General features: G+C 41.7%; 2 protein-coding genes across 3 annotated transcripts in view; both read right to left on the reverse strand.

Moving 5' to 3' along the window:
- Nucleotides 1-1,877, reverse strand: part of Aph1b (aph-1 homolog B, gamma-secretase subunit) — a 37,551-nt gene extending 35,674 nt beyond the window's left edge. Inside the window, exons 1-2 of the mRNA XM_004628835.2 lie at nt 1,701-1,877; nt 43-213 (exon numbers count right to left, since the gene is read on the reverse strand). Coding sequence (XP_004628892.1) covers nt 43-213; nt 1,701-1,813 — 284 coding nt within the window. The 5' untranslated portion in view covers nt 1,814-1,877. The remainder of the gene's footprint in view (nt 1-42; nt 214-1,700) is intronic.
- Nucleotides 1,878-3,946: 2,069 nt separating this feature from the next.
- Rab8b (RAB8B, member RAS oncogene family) overlaps nt 3,947-12,146 on the reverse strand; it is a 76,629-nt gene continuing 68,429 nt past the window's right edge. For both annotated transcript variants that reach the window (XM_023712586.1, XM_023712585.1), the window contains 3 exons: nt 11,674-11,739; nt 9,067-9,117; nt 3,947-7,973 (listed from right to left, as the gene is read on the reverse strand). In XM_023712586.1, coding sequence (XP_023568354.1) covers nt 7,881-7,973; nt 9,067-9,117; nt 11,674-11,739 — 210 coding nt within the window. In that variant the 3' untranslated portion in view covers nt 3,947-7,880. The remainder of the gene's footprint in view (nt 7,974-9,066; nt 9,118-11,673; nt 11,740-12,146) is intronic.

The following is a 12,146-nucleotide window of genomic DNA, read 5'->3' on the forward strand; positions in this document are numbered from 1 at the left end:
ATGACTCAAATATAACTTGAAAAAATAAAACAAATAACTTACTTTAGAAGTCTATAATATGCAAACCGGAACGTTTCTTGGACAAAGACAGAGAGCAACACGCCAAAGATTAGCAGATATTTTTGTGTTGGTCCATCTTTGTTGTTGGTAATGAGTCTTGCTAGGAACCAAAAGAGTGAAGAAATCAGTAGAGACACCAACCAGAAGAAAGCTCTGAAAATTAAGATACACGAAAATTACAAGTGAATATAAGCACAGGACTAATAGTCATTAAAAAAAAAAAAAAACCTGCTTGAGACAGAATAGATTTCCTAACTTTTTAATCAGAGAAAAAAGTATCTTCCATAAAGGATCCCCAGGATCCTGAGCAACACGCATCTTCCTTGTGCAGACACAAGTGCTCTCTACAAGGCAAGCTGGGTTTGTCCAGTAATTACTTGTTTTCAGTGAGGCTATGATGCCGCCTGCAGATTCTATTCTTTCCTCGCTGGAAATCTGGTTACTCACTACTCTTCCTAACCAATGGCTTCCCACCGATGTGCCAAAACCAACAAATAACCTGCAACTATTCCAAGTTTTGCATCCTTGAGACCTACCAGAAATTACGGGTTTGACAATGAGGTATGCGGAAAGATAAGCGGGAGGACCTACACCTCCATTAAGAGTAATTAGTATAATATCCTTAGGTTAAAGACCTACGCTCTCATCTAGGGCAGTGTTCGAATCTTGATTCTTGCAACACTCCTGTGGATTTTAAGGATTTTGGCAAACTTAAGGGACCGTTATCCTAAATCCTTGTTTTAAGTAACAGGCAATTTAGCGCTTTCACTACAGTTGTGAGAAGCGACTAAGTTCAAAAAAGCGGGAATCACTCCCCAAGCCGGTGCACGGGCCAGCGGGAGCTGTCAGGAAGGAGAGAACGAGGTGAAGACCGCATTCGCCCCAGAGTTCGGCCTTCACCAGGCTCCCAGGAGGCGCTGCAAGGCCAGGTGCATCTGTCTTCACAGGTTCCTTCCACCTTTTGCCGCACATTTCAAACTGCAAACAACGGCGCTATTATTAAAAACCTGAGCTCAGCGCCGGGCGTGGAGGTGCGCGCCTGTAATCCCCGCCGAGAGGCCGAGGCACACGCATCGCCGTGAGTTTGAAGCCAGCCTGGGCTACTCAAGCGAGCCTACGACCAGCCTGCCCTGCACAGCGAGGTCCTATCTGCAAACAAAACAAAAACCTGAGCGAGCCCAGCCCTAGCTACCCCTTCGACCTCCTGGATGGGCGATCTGGGGTGCACAGTGAGCTGCAGGCAGCACCAGCCCGCGGGTAGTCACCCCACGGGCACAGGACAGAGCTGCGGTCCAAACTCTGAGCGCCGTAACCCCTGGAGATTGCGGGCGCCGCTGAGAAGGGGCATCATCAATCAGGCATCAATCTCCGGAAAACCAAGGATGCCTGCGCGAACTTGGTCATAATTTTCCTCTTCCGGGCCGCAAGAGGTCCTCAGCGCCCGGGCTTCGCCCGCGCTGGAGCCCACCGGGGCGGCCAGCCGCCGGGCTCGGGGCCCACCACGCCAGCGGGCGCGGGCGCCGGCTCTCCCAGCCCCTCCCGCCACCCAACGGGCCTGGCCGTTTGGGGGACCAGGGGGTCGCGGACACCCGGGGGGAGGGGCGCCCCAGCGCCCGGGTTTCCCCGCGCAGCCGCCTCACCCGGCGATGAGGAAGATGACACGCAGCGGCTCGGTGGCGATGGTGAAGACGTAGAGGGCGAGTGCGGGCCCGAAAGCAATGAAGGCGCAGCCGAAAAACACGGCCGCCGTCATGGCGACCGCGGAAGCCTAGGCGGGGACCCTGAGGGGACGCTAGGGGCGGGAGGGCGCGCTGAGGGCCGGGGCGGAGTCAGGCGGTCTCCCGCGGCCGTCAGGGGGCGGGGCCGCGCGGGGGCGTGGTCACGAGAAGGCGTGGCCTCGGTGTCGTCACCGGGGGCGGGGTCCGAAGCTCCCCCAGGCGCTTTCAAGGCCCGGCGCAGGCTGGGGCTGGGGCCCGGGCCAGCAACTGCAGGAGCGCGACTCTCCAGCATGCCCACCTCGCGCCACCTGATGCCTGGGAGTGTTCTGGTTGCACCACAGCTCTTGATCTGGGGGCAAGAGGAGGAAAAGGAAGAGGAGGAGGAAAAGGAGGAGAAGAGATTCCAGGTCAACTAAAAATCTGCGCTGGGGCCAGATGAGATTCCTAATTATTAAACAATGGAATCTTTTTTAAAGCACCTTTTAAAAATGTGCAATTTCTGGAACATCACGCTTTCCTGGATTAACAGTGCCCCCAGCAATAATTCACAGGTGGAAAAGATCAAAAGGTGGTGAGAGTAGCTGTGCTTTTCGGGGTTGTTTTGGCGAACTCATTTTAATTGCACCCCCAAATCTTCAAAAAGCTGTTTTTGAAGGCATTCTCTGACTACCCTAGCGCAACAGTAACATCTTCCAGCTGGAGTGCTCGTTTTGTGCTCTCCTGAGAATGCAAACTTCTGAAGGGCAGAGATTTCATAAAACATCTTGTCAACAAAGGAGTACTTTAAAAAGTGGCACTTATATACTATTACATTAAATTTCGGAGGTTCTTAAATCAGGAGTAGCAGGAGTACGGAAATAGACACATTTGAGAGAGATTTAGGAACTGTACGAAGAGACCCAGGGATTAATGAACTGAGTCACAGCGAGAGGGAATTGTCGAGGAGAACGGCCTCTGGAGATTTCTGCCTTAAATGGTTGTTGTGAAGATGGAAAAAGAGGGAAAGGAGACACAACAATGGGCATCATTTTGGATATCCTGAAACTTAGATGTTCGTAGGACTCTGTGACAAGGTGTTTAATAAGCAACTGATAGGTCCAGGGGAGACCTGAAGTAAAAATCTAGACTGAGGCTCCAGACTGGCGGATGCCTTGAAGAGTAGGTAGAATCACTTATGAGTCAATAAGGCAAAAGCAGGGCCCAAGCCAGAAGTAACCTTAGGATGACAAGAGGAACCCGAAAAGAACTAAAGCAGGAGCAGCCAGGGGGGTGATGAGAAAAATCGCACGTGCTACTCCCGAAGCTAAGGGGAAAAACTTTCGGAAAGAAAGGCTGTTGGACGACTACGTAAGGTACAGGTGAAGGTGCCACGAGGTCTAGCCGCGACTGTAACAGATGTAGGAACAAAAGCCAGTCTGAGAAGTTTTTGAGTAAATGTGTAGCAGGAAAAAGAGAAAGGTTAAATTTGGCCCTGGCAGAGAGGAGACAGGAGGTCTAGGATCAAGGGACCTAGCCAACTTCCTTGGTGAGAAGTAGTAAGTTTTTGTACTGCTGGGTCCTGTAAGGAGGCTCCATGGGAGAGAGACAAATTATGACCCCATCACGAATGTGTTATGAGAAAGAAAGGAGAGCATAAGTCAGCCGTAAAAAGTCAGAGAAACTACTACTTAGCTACCTCCAAGAGTGAGAAGTAGAAAGCTTGAGAAAAAAAAAAAAAAAAAATGCTGGAAGTCTGAAATGGCCGTGGGATGAATGGAAAGGCTGTGACTAGAAACAGGGCTGGTGCTGTCCACTTTCACTTCTCAATGAAAACAAAACATCAGAAACAAAATGGCAAGGAATGAAAAGGCAGGACAAGCGATTTAAGGCTGCAGGTTCTACAACAGGATGACCCCAGTGTATGCTGAACTAAATATAAATAGGAAGTAAGGCCATTTTTATAAATCTTTAGATAACTCTAGGTGAAGCACAGTTTCCTAACAACAAATTTCCCGGGCCACAGAGATGGCTCAGTAGAATAAGTGCTTGCCTGGCAAGTGCAAGGGCCTGAGTTCAATCCCCAGTTCTGGAAAACAAAAAACAGAAAACCATGGTTTCAGTCATACACTTAGTAAATATACGAATCATGTAAAAACTGTGTGACATACTGCACAGTCAGTAATGTTTCATTATGTAGTTTTTATTTTAGATGAACATTATTGTAAAAAAAATTTTCACCTGGAATAAAATCTAGTTTTAAAAAAACCACAGCATCATTATCAGTACATAGTTAATGAATTGGCTTAAACAAGATCAACCACATGACACATCCATTTTATCTGCAAGAGATTTTCACATTAAGCCACTAGAGCAAAAATAAAATATATCTAAACATACATTATAGGATAATTCTTGGGGAAAAGTAGATAGTTCCCTTTAGGGGCATGATTTTAGTTGTATAGTTTATGGTGTTTTGTAATGAACTACAGTGTCAGCCGCAAACAAAATAAAACTTATCTGTAAGGCATAGGAATGAACTATCATAATTAAATTCACATTTTTTTCAAGGTAAAAAAATGAAACAAGTTCTATGAGATCTTGGCAACAAGAAATGCAATTGCATATGGCACACATTTCAAGAAATGAAGTGAAATTTGAAAATATCCCTAAAATAACTGCTCATTTCCATACATTTAGGTCATTTACATTTTTATAGTGAACTTTACCCCCATTATTTTTAGTAGTCTAAAGAAAGACTGATCCTATTATAAAATTTTGCTAGGATTTGAAATTTTATTAGCATATCCTGTTTTTCTAGCTCCTTTTACAATAAGGGATTTCATTTTTAGACATTCCTCTACTTTCAATGTAACAAAAAAGAAAAGGGAATGTTAAAAAGTCTAAAAAATGCTCCAAATTTGAGATAAGTGCAACGTAATGAAATACAGTTTAAAAATTTTAAGCTTGAAGCTCATCTTTAAAGATTAAGAATTAAACTTACAAAGGAGTCTAAGTCTTAAAAAGAAGGTCTGCTTAAATGTATCATTCACTGATCACAGGAAAAACTTCATAAGCCTTCATACAGACTTGCAGCAAAATGTAATTATAATCTCTTACTTAGAAGGTTCTGCAAAAACGTATCTATATTGCACAGCTAAATTTATTAATGGGGGCAAGGAGATAATACTTTTCTTTTTTTACACTGCTGGAATAACATATATGTTCTACTCTAAATGAAGATATCACCTACCTCTAAGTACGCCTTCAATTCAAAACAAAACAAACAAAACAGATATTCTAAATTGTGTTGATGCTTAAAGGCTGGCTCACTATTTTTACACCAGGTATTAGAATACTAGTTAGCTAAATGAGGTATAATTTAAAAATAGTCCTTCGAAGTAAAGAGTATAGTCTTCTGAAAATTTATAACAAAGACTGCACAAAATCTTCGTGTAAATTGTAAGAAACCCTGCAGCATCTACTAACTGATGCACAGGTGGATTATTTAATTATAATCTGTCCCGAGTAAAATGTAGCTAAAATAAGTTCCCAGCGAAACATCGCACAAACAATTCTCATGTTTAGTTACGGCCAGCTTCTCTTGTCTGATGCCCTCAAACTCTATTGGACAAGGTCTGATCCAGTCATCCAGGCTTAGTATACTGATAATAAAGTGCAGCCACTGAGCCCCTGATACTGCTGCAAAGATCTGTATGCACCTTTATCCATAAGACCACAAAAATGTTCACCAAAAAATCCTAATTTCTTCAGTTTCAGCAGGGAACACACAGTTATCTGTCACTAAATCCATCTACAAGTAGAAAAAATAATGCACAGTATGTACATTATTAAGCAAAATGGAATATTTATTGGGTCATCTTACCATGCAGAAAGTAAATTTCCTATCGTCTTAGCTCAAATTATATACAATTTAGCAAAGCTAAATGTAAGAAAATAGCAAGGACAATTTCTTTCTATATAACAGGGTGTATACTCCCGGTGTGCTGCTACTTCACAGAGCACGTTTAGACTCATTGACCTTTTACAGGCTCTTTCAAAGGGAAGTTCATGGAGACTAGTTACACCTACAGAAGGCAAAAGGAGAGTGAAGAAACGGAACAAAAGCAAAGCAACGGAGACTAACCACAGAATGTGTCAGTTTTGGTTTGCAGACAACCCCTGAGATAGAAACCAAAGTGTTAAGACACCAAATAGTCAGAGGTAAGATACTAAGAGAATTACATTCATACATGGTGTCATAGCACTTGTCCTTTAGAAAGTACATAATTACCCCCCAGAGAGCTTAAGTGCTTGGATTTTCCCCCTAGATGATTAAACAAGATGTGTTCAAGAAGTTATTTTTTCTTTTCAAATGTGTATGTGGAGATGACAGACACAACTTTCAACCGTGGAACTACCAATTACACTGGAATAGTAACGAGTGACTTTAAGCTTATCTGTAACTAATAAAATGAACAAACAGAATCAAGGAGGCTGACACTTGGCCACTGCAAGTTTAGTGTAACCATCAAAAACAGCGCTGGCATGTTTGCAGCTTCTAAACTGTGTCTTAAGTTTTAAAACAAGTTGAAAAGGCTGGCTGACCCAAGCATTTAAACAACAAATCCTACTCTGAAGCAGAAATCTTTATGCTAATATGCAATCCCACATTTCCACTTCTCTATTCTGTTCTTAACTACCTAGCATGACAGCAGCCTTGGCATGCATGGCAGAAAGATTAATTATAATAGAAGTCGTTTTCTTAGACACCTCTTTCCTATTCCCTTCCGTGTTATGACACTGAAAGCTACAATAGAAACAAGGAATTATAATCTGAATTTGGCACATAAATGAACATTACTTTTTTTTAATGTGATGGTTTAATCTACAGTAGGAATACCAGTACCAATGTTTGGGGAGAAAGGATTTGGCCCAAAAGACTGGACAAGGTTCTGTGGTATTGTACCTCAACCAATGGAGCTAGGTACTACATAGTACTAAGAGCTGTTTTAAAACTGAAATTCTGATCATATTTTCTCTAATAAAAATCTGATGAAGATTTTTCCTAGAAGTTGTACTAAGTCCAAGTACTTGTATTTAAAACAAAAGAAAAATAGACCCAAAGATTATTATTTCACCATAACTAGGACTACCTCTTAAATTTATATTAATGAGTTAATCCTTCTCATTATAGATATGCTTTCTGCAGACTAAAATCTAAATCTAAATTTTGTTAATTCTTACAGACAGGGATTATGATAAAAATCAGGTACTACAACAAAATCAGTAAGCTAAGGGGTGAACCTAAGAAAAATATATATATTCTGATGTGATGCTAAAATAAAACCCTAAATGATATAATTCTACCTATAAAAATTTCAGTTTAAGAAATTCGGAAATAGAAATACAGCAACATTCAAATGTGTTACTTAGTTTTAGATAACTAAGTAATACTGCTGAACATGAACAAGTATAGCAAACACAAATCCCAGGATAGGTGAGATAACATTTCCAAGTGCAGTTTATATAGATTAAGCAGAGGTAATAAATTTAAAAAGCAATTCATTGAGCTAACCAGACTCTGACCCCTTCAAAAAAAAAAAAAATCAAGAATGAAGCAAAATTCAATAATCTGAATAAAGATATGACAGCCTCTGATGAATAAATGGGCCTTTTAATTTTAATTAAATCTTAAAACTGTCCTTCAACCTTAGTTAACCTCTGCTTAATGTTTGCTGTCTTTTATTAAACATCCCAAGTGCACATGTCTGTCTAGAGCCTCATGACAGGAGTCTAAGATGGTGCCGCAGAAGGAAAGGCTAACAGTGATGTGCAAAGTGGAAAAGAGAGACAGCAGCCTCTGCAGAAAGCAGGAAAGGAAGGAAAAACCAGCCAGGTCCTGCATGTGTCTCCATGTCATCGCTTCCAGATTTGAAAAAAGGAGCCTGTCCTTTTTCGAGGCCACGAAGCTGGAATCCGCTTGGCACTCTGTCGAGAAGTCTAAGTTTAGTGGTACTCTCCGCAGCAGCCGGGCGGGGACTCTCAGGAAGGGGTCCTGTGCTTTCAGAGAAGCAAGAAAGGACCCTCTAGGTGTGCTGCAGTCTCTCAGAAGCAAACAGTTCATCAAAGCAGTGAACAGCGGAAGAAGCTGGTCTTCTTGGATCGGTTCTCTGTTATTTTCACTGGTCCACCTGCTCCTGACGAATTGCTGTCATTCTAAAACACAGACGATGAAGTTACCAACAGAATAAAAGTTTCATGCGTTGGTCCCAGCTACCTAGAACATAAACTATACCATGTGAAATGTCTATTCTAGTGAAATGTGTGCTCGCTCGAGTACATTATTGAAGGGGAGCTACTTAAGCTCCAATGTCATCATTGTCTTTGTAGTAAATAGCAGATCAAAAGAAGAAAAATATTCTTAGGGTAGTATTTTTATTTTAATACTGTAATAGGTAGGAAGCTCTTATTTCTAGTTCAAAGAACACATAACCAACGGACCATAAGATTTCAAGGGTAGCTTTGGAAGTAATGCTAAGACACTGCTGGAGACAATTCTGTTTGAAATAAGAGTTGGTGATACAATGTATATAACTTCAGACAGGACTCAGGTTAAACCAGACTTTCAAAGTTCTTCCTCACTGACATACTTTCAATTTAAAACAAAACTTGAGCAACTTTAAGATTATAACTACATAAGTAACTACTGCAGGAAATAAACTATGCAAGCTTATGACAAAAATGTAATTTGGGCATTATTTTAATATTCTGATCAAAATTCAATTAAAGACCACTTGAAGGTCAGATGCCAAGAGTGAATAGCTGCAGTTCTCAAACAAAATCCTAAAGAAACAGAAAACAGTTCATCTGGATGAATATCTGAGTCAAGAGAAGAAGAGTTTATGAATATGTTACAGTCATATTTTAGCTTTTGTATTTCTTACGGTTTGCGTCTGGTTGTCGCCCCAAAGCTGCACACAGTCAAGGGGCAGCCTCTGGAGTTCTGGCTGCTTGCTGGGGGTGTGGCTGCTGCCCCGCTCTGGGGCGGGTGATCTGCGGGGGGGAGAGGCTAGCGAGGGCCTGAGCGGCCACTCTTTCTGCTCCTCCTCACAGCCACGAAAGGCTGTGCTCTGCATGTGCTGCTCTGCCTTGGAGCCAACTGGTGTGGACTGAAACCTCCAGTGACCTCCACTGTGTTAAATAAACCTTTACTTCCTTCATTTCGAGTGTCAGGTATTTGTCCCAGCAATGAGAGAAGAGTAACACAGTATCGAATATCAAATAATATAAAATTATAAAAGATACAAACCATTTTTCTGTTCAGTTTTGTCATTATATCTCGTGCAAGTGTAAAAAATGCCTGAAGGTAAAATAAAAAATTCATTATTGTATATTTATAATATTCCAAATAGAAAAATGGAAAATATCATTATTTTATCATGAATATAATTTTTAACTAAGAAACATAAATGAAATCACAGAAAGCTCATAAACACTGCAGCTTCTTTTTTCAATTACATAACCAACATTTGCCAACATTATCAAGCTATCCTTCATTTACTCATCCAATATCCTTTGCATGGCACAAGTTCTTAATGACTCGTTATTTTTTATTTATTTTTAATTTTAAAAAGATTTTATAATTATCTGATATATATATATATAGGCTATAACATTTACTATCATTTTTAAACTGTCGATCTTCCTAATTTTTTCTCTGATATTTAGTTGTATATGTTTACAGCACTGAGTTGGTCCACGCCCATACACGTGCCAATTCTTTCTTTGTCCCTGAACCCTCACATGCTTCCTGCTCCTTCCAGCTCTTGGTCCCCTTCATGACCCGTGTTAGGAGCAGCTTCCTCAGCACCCTGAGGCCCAGGGGATGCCCTGCCTAACCATTCTCCCGTCCCCGAGGAGGGCCCAGCGCCTGGTCTAGGAGATGCTGCTAGTATCTGGTCAATGGACGAGCAAGTGCAACCCTCCAATTTAGGGTCACAAAGATCTCTTCCTTCTGCTCTCTGCTAAAGGTCATACGTGAGCAAGGCTTAGCACCCATGTCTCCACGCTCCAAAATCTAGACAGAACCTGGATGGAACACAGCTAAATTCCTTTGCCAGCAGTTTTCCATTTCAGCTGATATGGAAGTAGGACAAATCTGAGTGATAACTCATCTATAGTGTTGTGACTCAAACCAAAAAAAAAAAAGACTTTTGAGACAGGCTCTCACTACGTAGTTCAGGCTGGCCTTGAACTCACAGCGATCCTTTTGCCTCAACCTTCCCAAGTGCTGGGATTACAGGTGTGCACCATCACATACAGGGCAAGCTAAATACTTTAAAAACCTATTATCAATCACCTTTTTTCTACAATGCCAAGAACTCTTAAAAATTTCTTCCATTGGCCCCATGTTAAACCCACCTTTATGTCAGCCTTGTTATTTCTACCCATTTCTGACCCCCAAAACCTGTTCAGGAGAAGGGCCATTTCCATCCCAATTACAAGGGCACAGCAGAAGCACAGGTGCCACTCACCATCAGTGTCCCACCGCTGCGCGGGTCACCTGTAAGTTTCTAAGTAAGCCCATGTGAGTGTTCATGAGGCCAACAGACTAAAGCTGTGCGGAAGCTGCTACCTTCCCTAGACTCCCCTCTGGGAGAAGCAGCTCAGGCAGCTCCCGGCTCCACACTTGCCACCCGGCGCTCTGGCGAGGCAGCAGCTGTGGCGAGGCGCAGGCCCCTCAGAGACAGGGCCTGCGCCAGGGCCAGGGCAGCGAGTTCTCCCTGCGGGCGACGCCGTGCCGCCCTCGGCGCGCTCCCTGTTCTCTATCTTGGCTACTCAAGCTGCCCTTTGCAGTAGAGGGAAATCTGTGTCTGTGAGCAGCAGGAAGGCCCTCTCTGCTTAACTAGGCTTGTGTAAATAAATCAGTAGAGACTTCCTTTTTCCCAACACTCATTAGCCAACCTAAAAAAATGACTGTTATTTACAACAAAGAAAAAGTTCTGATTAGTGTCCACTGACCAGTAGTCATTTTAGTCTCCAGTTTTAGCTATTATGTTATGATAGTAGCTTTAAAAAAATCAATATTAAAAAAAATCAATATTTAGGAGATTCAACATTAGCAAGCAAATTACATGTATTATACATATTAAATGTATTATTTTATGATCAGTGTAAAAATGGTTCTGAAACAAACAAAAAAATTATCTACAAAGATTCTGCCCTTGGTGAAAAAACTTAAAAAGACTTTCCAAATGATCTGGTTTTCTTTAATATCTAGCTTAACAAAAAGTTATGAAAGCTACTCCCTGATAAGACACTTTCTTATTTACACTAAATGCCACAATGTTACAATGTATGGTGCTTAACTTACTTTAAATGTCTAGGCAAAGGGAACGTGTTCAATAACCTAACAGTCTGAGTCTCTCTTGAGACTGACAGCACAGACACAAAAGTCATTTAACTTGTCTGCTACTGGCTAGCTACAGAGGGTGCCATGTAGCATGACAAATGGGCAGAGGACACTGCTTGGCTTCAGAGTCTAGGATTTCCAGTTCCTAAACAAAGGACGATACTGAATTTAAACCGAACTTCTAGCCTCTGTTGAGTGACTCTCAATTGAGCAACCCAGTATCACTGTGTGCAGGCTGGATGCTCAATGTTCGGCAACCTGAGTCCATACGGGAGTCAGAGGCAGGAAAGTGCATAGAAGGCTCCAAGGTGGGCCAATGGAAAGCCACCCCAGGGCTGGGGATTTAGCTCAGTGGCAGATCACTTGCCTATCAAGCATAATGCTCTGGGTTCAGTCCTCAACACCAAAACAAATTCACCAAAAATGCTTTCCTAAGTCAGAAAATACCAAAGCTTTGCGAACCATTGGTCCCACTATCTAACAAGTCATCAAACACTTCCTTACCTCTTCTACATTCGTGCTGGACTTTGCACTGGTCTCCAAGAATTTAATCCCATAGTCAATTGCTAACTGAAAGGAAAACACAACAATAAATTCAGTGAAAGCACTTTAACATAAAAAGTTTTTTCTTTTCAGGTTTTTTTTTTCAAAGTCCTCAAAGTAGCCTATCTATCTATATCACAATTACTGTGGTTCTCAAATTTCTTTGCTTAACTACGGCAATTGAAATTTAATAATTTAACTGTAAAAGTAGCACATATTTCATTTTAAACAAATGTCAGTGTTTTTGTTTGTTCTTTAATATATAAAAGGAAATCTATGAGATGGGTTCCCTCCTATACCATTAATTTGAGTCATTTTCCCCTTTTATCTGCTTGAAAATCCTCCCACTTACTATGCACTTTTTTTTTTTTTTCATGTGTTTAATACAGGGTCTACAAGGTCTCACTACAAAGATGGGACTCTGGTGATCCCTC

The sequence above is a fragment of the Octodon degus genome, unplaced genomic scaffold (assembly GCF_000260255.1).
Source record: "Octodon degus isolate 3935 unplaced genomic scaffold, OctDeg1.0 scaffold00026, whole genome shotgun sequence".
Classification (NCBI taxonomy): domain Eukaryota; kingdom Metazoa; phylum Chordata; class Mammalia; order Rodentia; family Octodontidae; genus Octodon; species Octodon degus.